The following is an 18,060-nucleotide window of genomic DNA, read 5'->3' on the forward strand; positions in this document are numbered from 1 at the left end:
TACTTCTACCACCCTATTCCCACTCTTTAATTGTTGGCCTGAACAGTTTAAATCCTTCAAATTTTGTAAATTCCTCTGGTGATAACTTAGGAAAGAACTGAAGGCTTTCTAAGGAACCCACGTAATGAAGCTTATGAAGTCAACCGCCTTATTTTGTCGTAAAAGTATGTATTTTTGTGTGGACTATTTCCTTTCTACTTAAAGAGCTATTTTGCTTCTTTCATTGTTCACTGCTTTTACTGAGGTGCTGAACAAAAGAGACAGTCTCGTCCCTAAAGGACCTCGTAGTCTAGTCCTATTTCCAGCCACACAGCTTTTCTAGTTATAGAATCTGGATAATAGAGAAACTGAGGCAAGGATAAAGAGAAGCCACGTTCATTCCTAAAACTCAGTTTAACGCTCCTTCCCTCTTAACACATTTCTCTTAGGACCGTTTCCAGACTGGAGAGCTATTTCATAAGAAGTTACATAACATCACACCTTAGGTCTGAGTACAGAAAGGATATTTGTCTCTCCCTACGTGCAAAGATCTGGGAAAGGAAGAAGAGAAACAGTTAAGTTATAAAGGACAGTAAGACATTTTCCTTCTTTTTGGTTTTAAGTGAACACTAGTAATGGTAGAGTTCACAGCTTGGGAAAATCTATTTTTCCCTTTGAGGGCTCTGTCTGCCTGGGAAGAACCTTGGAAACCAGAGAGGAAGAAGACCCAGAAGCCTGGAGACCCAGAGCCTGGGGAAAACACAGAGGAAGCTGAGTGCTTGGAGGAGGATTTAAAGGAGACAGGAAAAGGAACCTGCCACGCTGTATAGCACATTCTGAGCACGAGGACATCCTGTTCAGGAGTAATATCCATGCGGCATTGGAAGGGTCCCTTGTGTTATTTTGGGGAACCTGAGCATGGGAGTATGCACCTGCTGCGGCCACAGCTTCCTACTCAAGAGGCCGGTCCAATTTTCTTGTGTCCCCAAATAATTCCATACAATAACTACAGACATAAAGAATGAAAGAAAGTGAAATAAAAATAAAAAATTGACCTCCCCCACCTTCATTTTCACTTAGGAGTAGTTGGCTCCCCTCCTTCCCAATGTGTTATTTCTTTAATTTGTGTTATTTTGCTCAGACAGTATCTGTCTACTCTCACAAGATAGAAACTGAAGAGGGTCAACACACAAGCAGCTGTCACAAAGGGCAGGGGAAGTCGGAGCCTCCCCTTCTCACCAACACACATTGGGTAGAAAGGGTAGAAGATTTAATTCAATTTTTAAAAATTCTTTGTCAAGAACAGTATATAGTCGTTCCCGCACTGCAAATCATGTGCTGTGGTGTGGAGGGCGGGGATCTTTCAATTATGCAGGGAGCAGAAAGGCTAAGTATCAGTTAAGCTGAAATTTCTACCAAGTTAAAACTTCTTCTCAATTGGAGTGGCAATGGTTATCAGAATCCCGTAAGGAGATTTTTATGAAATATGCATGCCCAACCATGCTGGGGTGAGAAAAGAACCAGTATTATGCTTACTCTGAAATTTCTCCTCAGGGAATTCCGAGAAGCTTCTACCTGCTGTGAAAATTACTGAGTTAAAAAAAAATATATGCCAAATTCCCAAAGCCAACCTAGTTAATAAAAAAGATCTAAAAATTTAACCTAAAGAATAACAGAATGATTAAATGAAAATTAATTTAAATAAAAATGCTGTTCCCTAGTATACAAGCAATTACCCTAGAGAAAAGACATGCTACCCTGGTTCTGTTTCATCTGATCTGGGCCTTGGGGTTCTTGCGGCACTCCGCCTGTCACAGCCTAAGTACTCCCCCTAAACACACCACATTCTGCAGCACTGGCCGAAAGGAACTGATGAGGGGTGCAGGTGGGGGGTGGGGAGTGAGCATTAAGAGCAAAAAAATACATTCTTTAAAAATTCTTACTTCAGGAAGAGTAACTATATTCACAAATGTGAAGGTGAATGCTGAAGATTAGCAATTAATTGAAAGAGTATTCTGTATATCTACACATAAACACAACATTTCTATTTCACTTTTTAGTGCACGTAACAGAAAGATCAGGTGAGTTGTTAAAACTGCAGTGTTACTTAGGAAACTGGGCAGATCACTATGTCCCTGGGGCAGGAATGTACTTCTGGGGGAAAAAAATTACTTTGAGAAATACATGCATGTTTAATAGAACCAATGTTGGCAAAAAATAACTGAAGTGGCTGCTTTAGATTTAGAACAAAGATGTTTAGAATCACTCCTAAGGAGTGGAAACAGTCTTTACCTGCCAATGGCAAGCCAATTTAAGGAACAGTTCACCTTCAAAAACTTACTCATTTTAAAAACCCATTGAAAAGTTCACTTTTTTAATATGGGAAATAAAAATAAAATCTATTGTGAGAAGGTACTTGTTTGTTGTATTTTTTCTTAAGCACATACAAACAAGTAATACCAGGAAAAAAAATTATTGATTTTTCTAAGGACCAAAGGTCATACATATCATATATTCCAATTATTCTCCTTAATTACGAATCTATTCCCCTCAATTATTGCTAACACAAATTTCTGGAAGCCTACCCTGAGTAAAGCACTCTGCTGGATGTGGAAAGGGTACACAAAAGATGACTAAGCCGAGGGCCCGTCCCCCGGAGCTCACAACACAGTGAAGAAGGCCGATGTGTAAAGAACGAACAGATACAAGACACTGAGCTGTAATCAAGGAACAAAGTGCTAAGGTAAAAATGAATGAAAACAGGATTAAATCTTGGGAAGTAGAGAGGCCCCCTCCTCACAGGTGATTTTCTCTTCGGGGTTAACAGACATTTATGAAACACCCAGTAGGGGAATTATTTTCTCAGCTTTGCACACAGAGGAAAAGGGTCCAGGCCTGACACGAGCTGCAGCGAACGACAGAAAACCACTTCACAGTCAGAGGACAGGAGGAGGCTTATCTGACCGGAAGGGATCGCAGCAATTCCAACAGTGTTTTCACTCAAACCTAACCCTCAGCGGTCGGTGACAAACAGCTCACCAGCACCTGAAAATTCTCGGCACTCTCCTTCCCTTGGCCGGGCCGAGGTTGACAGATCATGGAGTGGTTTCGTGTCACCCGCAGGAGCACAAAAGTTCTTCATCGACTGGAAAGCTGGGTCTGTACAGTGGCCGGAGAGGAAAATGCTTTCATCACTCTGCTTAGTGCAGTAAGATGCCAGCCAGCTGAGAGGTGCTGTCAACAAGACCATCCAGGGCAGGACAAAAGACTCAAGAGCTGTGCACTTCTCTGGAAAGGAAGTTCCAGTAGGACTGGGCAGCTTTATGGACAATATCCCAGCAGAAACATTTCCTCACACATGGCCAAAACTAAGGAGCTACAGAGGGGGGCAGGGCTGCTGTGCATCAGAGTAGCCCCAGCAGGTACAGGACTAATAACAGGTTCTTTCCCCTAAGCCCTGAGGTGAAACCCGAGGCTGTTTACTATGGCTCCAAAGGTCAAAATTAATAGTGCAAAGTTAGTCTTCTTTTCGCTCTTTGAAACTCCTTGTCAAGTGGCACAACCAGCTGGGCACACAACTCTGATATGCAGATCATAACGTTTGTGAACAGATAAAATGAATTACAATGAGCACAGCCTATCATATTTCAACTCTCTGATGGGCAGGAAGGTCTCTCTTTTTTACCCAAACACTGTCCAAACGCCTCCTCTTATAGTCCATTTGAGGCTATTTAAGCACCTCAAGAATCTATACAACATCTCATTAGCAAATGACTCTGGAAGCCAACTTGAAGTTTATAAAACTGCAACTATCCTAAGGACAAGGTAGGGGTAGTGGGAATGTAACAAAAATAATCATATTAGCTTCCAGCATGCTAAGTAGTCAAATACATGATTTCATTTTGATCCCCACTAGCCCACTAAAAATGAGTATTTCCATTTTAAAGATAAGAAAATCGAGGTATAGGGATGTTAAGTCATTTGCCCAGATAAAGCCAAGATTCTTACTGGGGACTGCCTCACACTAATACCCACTAACGTGAGATTAAAAACTTAAAGAAGGAATAAACGGAAGTGGTGATACACCACCATATCACCACCCACGAGAGAGGAAAGGTAAGGAAAGTTGGAGAAAACTCAAAACTGCCACGAGACACTCAAAAACCACAACTGGTGACTTGTGCATCATACAGAGAGATGTAGCGTTTGATAAGTTCTAGTAATGGTTTTCTACAGCAATCATGGTAAGAAAAGCTATCCTTCACAATCAATAAATCTCTCATTTTGGGAAAAGCTGCCTCCAGCACTAGCTCTTATTACCATTCTAGAACTGTGTCCTTGACAGCAATACACTGCCGCTACCCAAACACCAATCACACCACCTGCTGCTTGAGCAGCAGCAATTCCTAAGGCCGATAACAAGTATTACTACTTTAATACAACATCCCAATACCAGCAACCAAAACAACCAAACCAAAACAGCTGGTTTACGAAGTTCATCCATGCACCCTGACAACTATCCAAACACCTACCCAGCAAGTCCGCCCATCAATCACTATGTGCCGGGCACTGTGCTAGACACTGACATTCTCTTCTTCACTTCAGAAGTCCTCCAAACTGAAGTCCACCATTCCACGTCCCATAAGAACTCATGCACCCAATACCAAATCACAGAGCTCATGCTGATTACAAAACGGGATTTCCTATTAAGAAAATTACAAAGCACCAGCCATAAAATTATATGCATTTAGGGCAACAGTTCGTAACCCTGGCTGCGTATTAGAGTCACTTAAAAATCATGCCAATGCTTGGGCCTCATCCCAGATCAGTTAAGTCAGAATCTTTGGGGTGGGGCTCAGCATGGCTATATTTTTATACCTTCTCAGGTGATTCAAAAGTGCAGTGAGAGTTGAAAAACACCAAATTTAAGTATTTCTAGGGTGGCAGTTCTGAAAACCTCACAACCCACAAATCTATTAGGTGGTACAAAGACCACAAAGACTCCCTCGCCCATCCATTGCACCTGCCATCTGGGGCTGTATTAAAATGATACATCAATAAAGTGTTTTCTTAAAATCATGGTCCCATCATTTCCTTGTTTATAGCAATTAAACACTAAACATGAGAGTCCCTGAGGTCACTCATGCCCTCCCCGCCCCCCCCCCCCCCCCGCCGTGAGCCCCAGGCCTCACTGTGAGAACCAGAGCTGACTGGCTCCAGCAGTGAAGAGGGTGGCTGAGGGGTCCTCAGTCTCCTGCAGTTGAGTGTTCCAGTGAGCGGAACAGGGATGTCCAGGCAGGAAGCAGCCTCAGCTCAGTAACCCGACAAGAGGAAACCTTCACAGTTCAGGCATGATTATCAAACTCTTTGTGCTCTTAAAGGAGAGTAATTATAGGCATGTGAAAAAAGGGAAGCACTCCCTGAGGAACTCTTCCTCACATGCTTCCCAAGAGGCACCAGGGCCATTAAAAATTCCATGATGAAGAGGAAAAACAGCCTGGGAACAGCCAGGAGGCAATACAGCAAATTAATACACCAGCCCTCCTCGGGGAAAGCTGTGATAAAACAGGAAACACTTCTCTCTTCGCAAAATAAAATTATACCACTAATGATAACATAGTCACCACACACACACACACACACCGTTCTAATGATAGGTGTGAAATTCCCAAGGCTGCCCAGACGCTTTGAAAGAAATCTTTTCCTACTACAAATAAAATGGAACAAGAAAAAGATAAAATTTCCATTCGAAACAGTTTTTAATACAGTCATTCACCTGCCTTTTCCCTGCCACCATGGCTCTTTAACATTCCTTGCTAGACACCAGGCTTTGTTAAACGGTGTCCACTCTGCAAAGCCAACCATCCAGCTCCGAAGCCCATCTTATCCTTCAGCCACACCCAAGCTAAATGGCTCCTTCTCAACTGACCCCTTGCTGGGCAGGGACCACCCTCCTCCCCAACTTCAAAGCAGTGAGAGGATGCCCTGAGGGCTCAGGGTTTCATCACCCACATTTTCTAAAAATTGCTTAGAGGTTGCTTCGGCAGACCATTTCCCACAGAGCCATGGCTGCCAAACTTTACTGACTGCTCCCTCATGAGTAAAACATTTGCACAAACACCCTTTATGTATGTAATACATATACATAAAACAAAAATATGTGCTACTGGATGTCTCTATGTACAATTTAAAACAAAAAACCATTTTTTAAGGATCAGATAAACTGAAATTTAAAAAATGGCTTCCCCAGGGCGCCTGGGTGGCTCAGTCGGTTAAGCGGCTGCCTTCAGCTCAGGTCATGATCCCAGGGTCCTGGGATCGAGGCCCCTGTCAGGCTCCCTGCTCCACGGAGAGCCTGCTTCTCCCTCTCCCTCTGCCTGCCACTCTGCCTATCCATGCTTTCTCTCTAGGTCTCTATCAAATAAATAAATAAAATAAAATAAAATAAAATAAAATAAAATCTTAAAAAAAGTCTTCCCCTACCCCCAAAGAATGTAACCCACTCTGTATCCACTGCCCTGGGAATGACATCAAGAAGGACAAAGATGAGCTAGAATTGTCCACATTCTCTCACCTTGTTTGTAGCAGTGGGCTAAAGCAATAAGCAGTATTTCCCTAGAGCTGACTGCACTGGAAGCACAGCCTAGACTTCCTCACATTTCCAAGTCTGACCACAAGCACTGCTGGCAGGAGAACGAAGACAATGACATGGACAGTAAGATACGTAACGAAACAAAAGCTGACGCCCACTCCAGGCAGCATGAGGCTTTAGAAGCAAGAGGAAACCTGATAAAAGCATGGATACTGATCTCAAAACAGTAAGGCACAGCTTTAGGTAACAGAAGTAAAGGGAGGAGGGCAAAGAATCCATTTTCTGCATCTGAGAGGATATGGGGCTATTCATATAATCTTCCCAAAGAGTATACACAGCCATTATTTCATGTGGGATTAAGACAAAAAGCTGGAGGACCGCTTTCCTATGCATTGAAATCTTGGGTCTTTCAAGACAGCTTGAGGATCACCACCTCTAAGAAAATTGAAGCCTCCCTTCTGGGCTCTGTATCATTCTGGTGTACATTTTTACACACCTGTCACTTCACACTGTACTGCTGATTTCCACGCCTGGCTTTCTCAAGAGAATGGAAGCTGCTGAGGGTAGTAGCTGAACAAAGAGCCTAGTGCACAGTATGGAGTCAGCAAGTGCTGAGTGAGTGAACGATGAACAAACAGCACACTACTGAAGAGAAAACCTTATGGAAGTAATTACTTTATTACTACTTGTCCAGTAGAAGGTTTGGCAGTTGGCAATAGGTTATGGGACAGAATTTATCATTACAGCCCATAGTGGAAGTTCTCATTGGATCTGTGAAAGGATAATTTCCTGTGCTTGCACACCAATTTATGAACATATCCACTTAAGAATGAATTAACAAAAGGAAAAAAAAAAAAAAACCCCACCACATCAGAACCTTGGAAAGAAATCCTTTGTGCCACTAGAAATAATAAAAGTTCTATGGTTCAGCCTATCAGCTCCTCTTTTGTGCACAATAACCCTGCTAGGGGATGCTACCAGTAACACCATGTTTACTTCCCATGTCATCTAACTCCAGAGGATTTCTATTGAAAAATGCAGGATTCATTCTGCCACATTGGCAAAGGATTCATTCTAACAAATACATACCGAATGTCTAGTAAGTGCCAGACACTATGTTAGGTGCTGGGGATATTATCAGGGAACAAGACTAAACAAAGTCCCCACACTATGAAGCTTATATCCTAGTGAGACAGGAGAAAAAAGTTGTGGGGGGGGAACCCAACAAGCAAATTCATTATAGACTGTGATAAAGCTTTAGCGGAAAGAAATCGATGAGCAGAGAGCAGTGGAGGTGGCCCCTTTAGATAGGATGGTCTGAGAGGTCCTCTCTGAGTTGAGATGAGAAGTAGCCAACCGTGAGAAGAGGCTTAGCATGGGACTCCAGACAAAGGGAACAAGTGTGAAGGTTCAGGGGCAGAAAAGGTTGCTATTTTTGATGAACAAAATGGAGCTGAGCTCCCTGGCACAGCTGGACCTCTACCCTAGTGAAGAGAAAGAAGTATAGGAAAGGAGGCTGGACATGCAGGCAGAAGGCAAATTACACAGAATTTTGCAGGTCAAGACAAGGACCATTAGTAATGTTCTTTGAAGATGGGGCTTTTAGCCGAAGAAATAGGAAATACAAGTCAGAAGACATAGGGACGCTTGGGTGGCTCAGCTGGTTAAGCATCTGACTCTTGATTTCAGCTCAGGTCTTGATCTCAGGGTTGTGAATTCAAGCCCCATGTTGTTAAAAAAACAAAAGAAGAATCCATGTTCTAATACAAGTCAGAAGACTTAGGTCACAATTGAGACTTAAATCACATACTAGCCATGTGATCATAGGAAAGATACTTCAACACTGCCTTGGTTTCTGTATCTGTAAAACATCTACTAGTCTCTAAAGGTTGTTGAAAGATCAAATTGGATATTATATACAAATATACTTTATAACTTAAAGAGTATTATAAAGGAAGGGTACTGTCTGGAAGAAAACCGTCACCAGAAGACAATTACCTGGCAGAGCAGTGTGCTGGTGAACATCTTCGGTGAGAGGCGTCAGTGAGAACATCCAAGGAGTAAAGGGGAGACAGAGGATTAAACTGCAGGAATAAATGAGATTATTTTAGAAAAGCTTATATGAAAAAGACCTGATCCTAAAGAGTGGCCTGCTGTTTGATTACTTTGCCCCTTTGACCGTTTGACTTTTACCATACCGCAGATACCATTCGGTAAAGTTGCAACCATGAATTTAGCATACTCATCCCGCACACCTCAAAAAAGACTATTCCTTGGTAAGTAACAATTTTTCAAAAACTTCTAATACATGACAATTACTTAAATGGCAGAAGATAGTACTTTCTATTTGACAAAACAGGAACTTACGCTATTATTAGTCCTTGTTCCTAAGAAAACTAGCATGAAATGACCTTTTATTTCCTTATCCTGGTCAATGTTTCCAGTAAATAACTGGTTAACACATACTAGCAGCCATTGTTAGTAGAAACAGAACTAGATTAAGAATACCTAACATTTAATTCCAGCCTACCCCTGAGTTGCCATACATTAAAAACTACATACTTCCTTTGAACTTTACTACCCTCATCTGTATAATGGACGTACTGTTTATCTTACCTATTTTACAGGATTGCTGTGGGGACTAAATTAAATACTGCTTTCAGTTTGTAATTCTAATTTCTCTTCTGTAAAACTTCTATTTATCTCAAAAGGTGGTTGTGAGGATCAAACTCGGATACAATATCAAAAAAATACCTTATTTTCTGTTTTCTAGCTTTCTGTGGACTTCTCCCAGAATAAATAATCCTTCCCCCAAATTTCAGTACTAAATATATCTTAAGACCAGAACTCTAAATGATAATTTCAAAAGAACTTACAAAGAAGTTTGACTCTGGGCAAATCGTTGAACTCTCATTTGTAAGTAACAGATCTGGACTAGATGATCACCGTAGGCCCTCTTCTGTCTTTCGATCCTCTGATGCAAACATGATCAGTACTCTGGTTTCCTGTCTCTCACATACCACCTTAATGACTTTGTATCTGCTCACCACCTGCACTATATTTACTCAGTATTTTTCTTCATACCAATTATTTTTACTCAACCTTGTCCTTACTATTTCTATGAAACAACAAGATTGATAGAATGATTATATTTTTTTCTAATACAAATTATAACTTAAAGTAATAATCATATGTCCACACACCATCTAAAATCATCTCCTAAGTACACACCAGTTAGGTGTACCACTGCTCTAGCTCATTTTGAAGTAGTAACTTCAAAAGGAAGGGTCCAAGTCTAAACTGTATGTCAATTTAGTAAGTCCTAAGGAGTCAAAACACAAAATAAAAACTGCTGAGCAACAGGACGCCTGAGATTTCTACCTACCAGTCTTCACCTATCTTATACCTAATCGAGACAAAGCAACCTCTATCCCCACAAAAATCAAAAGCTGCAAACATTAAAGGAACATACTGATAGCCACCGTCAGTAATTTTTAAATTATGACCCCTATAAAGGCCTAGATTTGCCAAGGGCCCTCTCCAGGGGCAGCCAGGGAAGAGACTAAGAGACTAAGCGGGCAAGGCTCTAAGGCCTTGACCCCACTTCACTCCCAGCAGCCCTCCCTCCTGTTTCTTATGTTCAGGTCTCACCACTGTACTTCTCAGTGTAGGATGCTGGTGCTAAACTGAACCATAAACCAACGAAGTTCATTCTGATTTCTTACTGCGAAGTTCAAAACTAAAATAAAAATAGGATCCCTATGAAATATGCATTACAAGTAATAAAGAGAAAAAAAAAACACAGTTGAACCTAAAAAAGGGAATTAGCTATAGTTCTTATCAATCAATATCAGATAATCTTAGACAACAGTCCTCTAAAAAAAAAACCATAACATAGGACCTTACCTCATGGGCACAAGCAGAAATGTGAGGAAAATCAGAAGCCAATGCTTTATTCTTTCTAAAGAAAAGGAAATCAAATGATAAAATAAAGATGACAAAGAAAAGCGATCTTACCTGATTTCGTTCTCTTTTCCCAGCTGATGGTAACCAGAAACTAAAGAGAGGGAGAGAACAACAGAAAGAAAATAAAAGCAGCAACTGGAAATTACAGAGGAGGAGCAGAAAAAAAGATGCTGGGGTAACGAAGAACGAACTGGGGAAAAGAAGGAACTGAAGGAGGAAAGGAGAGGGATGGTAAATGTATACAAACGTTTTTTGTGAAAAATAACTCTCCAAAGGAAAAAGCCTTATAATGAAATGTAAAACACTGGACTCTCTAAAAACAAACCCACCAACATACTCTCACCTGTGTAGTGACAACAGGATCCCCAAATTCAACAAGAACACAAAACATACTCACAAATGACAAACTTGACCAGGCTAATGAGTATAGTATCAGAACTAGATATTAACCATGAAGTACACAGGGGACATCAAATAGCCAACCATGTTAGGGGACAAGGCTCTCACAAGAAAGGGGGGATACTTTTCCTATAACACAGACTCTCCAGTTGTATGTCCACAGTAGTGAAGACAAAAAGATATTTCTCTAGATAGAGGTCTAAAAATGGGAAAAGCAGCCTAGAGGAGAATACAGAGGCATTCTGAACAAAAAAAATTTTAAGAGACAGAAAAATTAGCTTAAAATATAACATTCTGTAAAGGAAGAAGTAAAACTATCAGTTTGCAGATGACATGATGCCATACATAGAAAACCCTAAGGACTCCATCAAAAAACTGTTAGAACTGATAAATGAATTCAGCAAAGCTGCAGGATACAAAATCAACGTACAGAATCTGTTGTGTTTCTCTACACTAATAATGAACTATCAGAAAGAGAAATGAGAAAATAGTCCCATTTACAATTATATTAAAAAGAATAAAATACCCAGGAATAAATTTAACTGAGGAGGTGAAAGACCTGAACACTGAAAACTACAAGACACTGATGAAAGAAACTGAAGACACAAATAAACGAAAAGATATTCTGTGCTCATGGACTGGAAGAATTAACACTGTTAAACTGTCCATACTACCCAAAGCAACCTACAGATTCAAGTCCCAATGGCATACTTCACAGGGCTAGAACAAATAATTCTAAAAATTTGTATGGAACCAAAAAAGACCCCGCATACCCACAGCAGTCTTGAGAAAGAACAAAGCTGGAGGTATCATGCTCCCTGGTTTCCAATTATATTACAAAGCTATAGTAACCAAAATACTAAGGTATGGGCATAAAAACAGACACATAGATTAATGGAACAGAAGAGAGAGCCTAGAAATAAACCCATGCAAACATGGTCAATTAATTTACAACAAAAGAGGCCAGAATATATAATGGGGAAAAGACAGACTCTTCAATAAGTGATATTGGGAAAACTGAACAGTCACACACAAACGAAGTAAACTAGATCACTATCATACCATACACAAAAATTAATTCAAAATAAATAGATTAAGGACTTGAATGTAGAACTTGAAAGCATAAAATTCCTAGAAGAACACATAGGTGGTAAGCTCCTTGCCATGGGTCTCTTTTGATATTTTTTTGGGGGGGGGGTGTCTGATTCCAAAGGCAAGGGAAACAAAAACAAAAATAAATGGGACATCAGACTAAAAAGCTTCTGTGCAGCAAAGGAAATTATCAATAAAACAAAAAGGCAACCTACTGAATGGGAGAAGATATTGCAATTCATGTATCAGATAAAGGATTAACATCCAAAATATATAAAGAACTCACATAACTCAACAACAAAAAACCCCAAACAATTCAATTAAAATATGGGCAGAGGGCGTGAAGGACATTTCCCCAAAGACACACAGGCCCACAGGCACATGAAAAGATGCGCAATATCACTAATTTCAGAGAAATGAAAATCAAAACCACAATGAGATATCACCTCACACCTGTTAGAATGGCTATTATCAACAAAACAAGAAATAACAAGTGTTGTTGAGGATGTGAAGAAAAATGAATCTTAGTACACTGTTGGTGGGAATGTAAACTGGTGCAGCCACTGTGGAAAACAGTATGGAGATTCCTCAAAAAATTAAAAATAGATGTATCATATGATCCAGCTATTCCACTTCTGCATATTTATCCAACGAATATGAAAACATAACTTGAAAAGATATATACACCTCTATGTTCACTGAAGCATTATTTGCAATGGCCAAGATATGGAAACAACCTAAGTGTTCATCAACGGATAAAGAACATGTGGTGTATACAAAAATATACATACACACAATGGAATACTACTCCGTCATAAAAGAGAAGGAAATCTTGCCATTTGTGACAACATGGACAAACCCTGAGGGATTAGGTTAAATGAATAAATCAGAGAAAGAAGACAAATACTGTATGATATCATTTATATGTGGAAGCTAAAAACAAAACAAATGAAAGAATAAAACAAAACAAAACAAACTCATAGATACAAGGAATGGATTGGTGGTTCCCAGAGGAGAAGGGGGTTGAGGGGTGGGTGAAAGGGCTCCATTTCAAGCTGATGTATGGCACCTAGATTTATGGTGATCACTTTGTAGTGGACACAAATACTGAATTACAATGTTGTACACCTGAAACTTATGTAATGTTACACATCAATCCCAATCAATATAAATAAATAAATAGTAACATCCTAATTGGAGGCTACTTTTATAAAGCATCCATACATATAAACAGCAAAGAAATAAAAATTAGTCTAGAAAGGAAAAAAAATCACTCTCATGAGATTAAAGCATTAGCCATGTTAACTGTTGTAAAGTACAAATCTCTAAGATCTCATTCAGCTCAGATTTCTAGGTTCCTTCGTAAAACTTCCCTCTGCTTCCTACTCCAAGGAATGGGCTAGGATAATGAGTAAATATATAAGCACTTACTCCTTCTGCCGAGGGTCACTAATGATGTGGCCTATTCTCTCAGTACTTATGCTGGTCTCCTGCGAAGGCAAGGAAGACAAGAGTGTCATCTAACCACAGAAACAAAGTATGATCTGTCATCAAGTTCACACTTTCCCATAACTGTGCCAGCAACCTCAAAGGCACATGTCAAATGTCAATCTTAAAATCCAACAGCAAGTTTATTTCTTTTTATGGGAATCTATCTTAAAAGTGTTATGTTATTCTAGACTTATTTTTCTCTAGTGTTCCAAAAAAGTCATTACAAACCTTGTTTACTATAGATAGCATTTTAATAGTGAGTTATTAAAGTATATAGAACTTAACAGGCTGCACACCAACCTCCCCAGATCATACAATTACAGCCCCAATAGCCTTCATAATGGGAAATTTACCCAGTCCTCACTGGTAACACCTAATATCTGCTGACTAAAGGTACACATATTAAAGGAATTTATAACTTAAAAAACTGTTACCCTGTCTTATCTCTTAAGCATCATCTCTTAAAGTAAAGCAGAAGTTTGTACAAATTGGTTCTTAAATTTAGGGTTGCTAAGACTGTAATATGAAATCTTACCCATAACACCACAAGCAATTCAGAAACTAATCATCTCCAAAAAAACTGAAAAATGGCACAAGGCACTCACCCTTTATTTAACTTGAGTACATTTACAATGAATGTCTATCACAGTACCTGGGGAAGCGCACCAATGGTACATGAATAAGAGTTACGCACATCAGAGTAAATGTTAAAATGAGAGCGCATAAGTCATGGGCATGAATGTCAAGAACGTGAAGCCTGTTACTCAAACACATTTGTTACTGGGCAAATATTATGATCGGTATTCATTTATGTGTGTGGATTAGCCTAAAATATTAGGGTACAACTGACTATAGAAAAATTAATTTGAGGTCAGATTCTGGGCGGGAGTGGTGCTAAATGAAAAGGTTTCACATACTGTATTCTTCACATTCTTCATCCATTACACACATGCCTCCTGGTCACAGACACAGCCATAATAGTGGGGCCAAGGGAAAGGACGGGTGAAAAATGAGCTATTTGTTACTGCAGAAAAATTATTAACTTAAAGGGCCGTAATGTTTAAATTTACAGTTTATTACTGTGTAAATTACAAGCAGTACTTTGCGTAATTAGCAGTTCGTTGGCAGGGAGCTGTGAATGAAACTCATTATTTATGATTACAATTTAGAAAAAGAGAAGAGAGGTGGGGGAAGGGAAAGAAGGGGGGCAGAACATTGACCTCTGCTACAAATGACAAATATCCCTTTAAGGTGATGAAGATGAATTAAACAAGTAAATATTATCCTATTCATTTGAAATTCTTAGAGGCACATCCAACAGGCCCTAGAGTTTCGTTCCAGGCAAGCTAAAGGGAGCCTTCAAGACGAACTGATTTACTTCCATGGAGGTAGAAGGCTCTTATTTTACAGGAGCTGAAACAAAGTAAGGTAGATAGTAGGTAGAACATTATCTTTCAAGTCTAACTGACAAAGAGAAAAAGTAAAACCATCTCTCTGTTCCCTATTCCCAACCTCCTGCCTCCCTCCACCTTACATATTCCTACCCTATTAGCTGTCCTGTTAACTAAGAATAAACTCCCAGAACAGTGAAAGCAGCATTTTAATGTCTGTGAAATCAATGAGGCAAAAGAAAAAGGTATCATTCTTCCAATATCAAATGTCTTTCTAATTAAGAGACTTGAAATTGAATTTAAAGATTAAAAATATCTGAGTTCATCTGGAAATAAATAGCTTCATTTCTTTTACATAGCTAAAATTTCAGAAAACGGTTCCTTATTTCAACTACAAAACAGTAGCGCTTTGAGGGTAGCCAGGCTGTGGCTGTGATCCCTACGTACCTGGCCTGGCACAGAGCCTGACACAGAGTAGGCATTCTAAATGTTTATGCAGCGACCGCATTAATGCTCTGAAATTGCCCTTTGCCCACCACCATCCTCTCTAACTAGGTATGAGCCCCATTCTTAACCTACCTTCTATCTCAAGCTAGAGTAAAAAATTAGTTAAATTTTTAGGGGCACCTGGGTGATTCAGTTAAGTGTCTGCCTTCAGCTCAAGTCATGATCCCAGAATCCTGGGATTAAGTGGTTCCCTGCTCAGGAGGAGTCTGCTCATCCCTCTCCCTTTACCCCTCCCCCCCACTTGTGCTCTCTCTCAAATTAATAAATAATCTTCAAAAAAATTAATAATTTTAAAAGATAAAAGAGAAGTACAGCTGGGTTCAACCCTCTCTTCTGCGACTTCTATCTGGGTAATATCAGACATTACCTAGCTTCTTTGAACCCAAGTTTTCCTCATCTGCTAAGTGGGAATATCACCTGTTCTATAAGGCTGTTAGGAGGATTAAATGAACTGAGTGCCCAGTACAGTCCCTGACAAAGGCAGAACTGAATAAATGGTAGAGAGTCCTCCCAAGTGGCCAAGGAGAAGCTTTTGAAATCTGGTAACAGGTTTTCTTTCCAGTTTTTTACTTTTTAATGAATTCTAGAATAAAAGACCAAAGTGAGGACAGAAGAAGCATTCATGAATTCAAGAGTTATAAAGAAGCCAAGAGTATTTTAATTTCTACAATAATAATATAAGGTTAATCAAAAGAATAGAAGAGACAAGAGCAGGCCTGTAGATTTATAGACAAACTGTCGTAACAGTATTTGCTTTGTCAAAACTTATGTACGAGTTCAGCTTCATCTTTTACGTGTGTATCCATTTATAGCCTCCATTAAGGTTCACTCTTATGAACTTGCAAAATATTTCAGTTGGCTTAATTTACTCCAAGGAATTCTGCAGCACCTCTGCTTATCAACAGGGTACACAAATCCCACAGGGATTATTGTCCTGCCAGTCTCCCAGTGAGCCCAGTAGACAGTAAGAGCAGTCACCTTCCCAACAAGCCGTCTTCGGCCCTTTCTGAGGCATCGAGCTGCAGCTCCAGGCAGACGATTCAAGCGGGCATGGTATCCTAAAAAAAAGAAGAAAGTCCTCAGAAATGGAATGCAGAAGATTCATTAGCAATGATAGGCTTCTAGTACACCAAAGGCCTTCCTCCCCAGGATCTTACTAGACTAACTCCCTCTTTTTTTTTTTTACTTCTTTTTAAATTTTTTATTGTTGTTAATCACCATATATTACATCATTAGTTTTTGATGTAGTGTTCCATGATTCATTGTTGGTGCATAGACTGACTCTTAAACTAGTATCACTAGTCTTTTTGCCAAGGATTTATTATTCTGTCTTTGCAGTATGATCTTAAGTGTGTCTTTACCTCTGACCTAGGCATCTTCACCTAGAAAGGAGGGATAATCACTCGCTCAGTCCTATCATCCAGGGCTGATGTGAAGACTCAATGAAATAGCCCAGCGAAGGTACTTTATAAACTGAAAACACTACACAAATAAAAGGCATTATCAACAATTTCTAATTACAAATTAAATGCTAGTTATTATTTCAAAAACATTTAAGTCATTAGAATAATAGTAAAACATTAGAATAATAGTAATAATAGCCTGTATAGTATAGTCCCATTTTTCTAATTGCTGTATGTATTCTATACATAAAAAACACAACTGGAAGAATCCACACCCAAGTGTTAACAATGACACTGTCTCTGGGTATGGAATTACAGGCCATTTTAAATTGTTCTTCCTGTTCTTATTTGTGTGCATTTTAAGTGGTCCGTAAAGAACTTTCAGAAATTGTCGCTGAAATGTTTGAGGCATGTTATTAAGATAGCAAATTTGTGCTTCAGCCAGGCAATAATCTTTACCAAGAGCCAACTGTTTTGAGAAGGACTTTCAATCACCCAAATTTATCATAACAAAATGCTATAGGAGTTTACAGCTCTGGGCACAATTCTGTCCACCAACAGATGCCCAACAAATACTTGATAAATGACTGATTGATTACTGGGCACCCCAGAATCATAAATTTATAGAGCTAAGAGAAACCCCTGAAACAGTTTGCTCAAAGCCGTAATTATTTTAAGTGATGACCCCCATATCCCAAGGAAATGAAGTGACTCTGTCAGTCAGAGCTAGAAGACAGTACCTCAGAGTATTATCACCCCAGTTCCTTCCCCCTGTCCTAGGCTCTTTCCACTCTACCCTGCTATATCATAAGTAAAGGAAAAGCAAAAGGAAAGGATGTATTTGTGTTTAAGTCCACAATAATAGAATAAAATAAAATTATTTAAGGAATTATTTTAAAATCATCCAATTAAAAAAATGTCATTATACCTTGTATGTGAATGTTCTTACTGAAATCTGCTCTCTTCCAAGATCCAATACTTCAGGCTCCCACTGAGCACTCCATAGCCCATCGGTTTCACAGCAGGTAAGCAGCAGTGACACGCTGCTAGGCTTCCTAAATCTGGCACAAATGGCAATAGCAAGCTGAAGGAATGCCCTGCTAACAGATATCCCAAGAGTCTCCATGGGTTGATTTAGGTACGAATGGAGAACCTCAAGCTTTGAGACTCACCCTTGAATCTTCTAGAAAAATCCCTGGACTAGCTTCAAAATTCACATAGTTAATGCATGCTTAGAGGC

At 39.6% G+C, this 18,060-nt stretch overlaps 1 protein-coding gene across 12 annotated transcripts in view; it reads right to left on the reverse strand.

Annotated features, from left to right (window-relative positions):
* GPATCH2L (G-patch domain containing 2 like) overlaps positions 1-18,060 on the reverse strand; it is a 71,740-nt gene that overhangs the window by 30,176 nt on the left and 23,504 nt on the right. For 10 of the 12 annotated variants that reach the window (XR_015768480.1, XR_015768479.1, XM_028097403.2 and 7 more), the window contains exons 5-8: positions 16,396-16,475; positions 13,460-13,518; positions 10,478-10,532; positions 8,570-8,655 (exon numbers count right to left, since the gene is read on the reverse strand). Coding sequence is in view for 10 of the 12 variants with exons in the window: in XM_028097403.2 (XP_027953204.1) it covers positions 8,570-8,655; positions 10,478-10,532; positions 13,460-13,518; positions 16,396-16,475 (280 nt within the window). In the remaining 2 variants the exon portion in view is untranslated. Of the gene's footprint in view, positions 1-8,569; positions 8,656-10,477; positions 10,533-10,588; positions 10,629-13,459; positions 13,519-16,395; positions 16,476-18,060 lie in introns of all 12 variants that reach the window. The other 2 variants (XM_088024501.1, XM_028097441.2) reach the window with 1 other exon arrangement.

Source organism: Eumetopias jubatus, unplaced genomic scaffold (assembly GCF_037043125.1).
Source record: "Eumetopias jubatus isolate StellerSeaLion01/CBP00866 unplaced genomic scaffold, mEumJub1_p1.0 scaffold_7, whole genome shotgun sequence".
NCBI classification, from domain to species: Eukaryota; Metazoa; Chordata; class Mammalia; order Carnivora; family Otariidae; genus Eumetopias; species Eumetopias jubatus.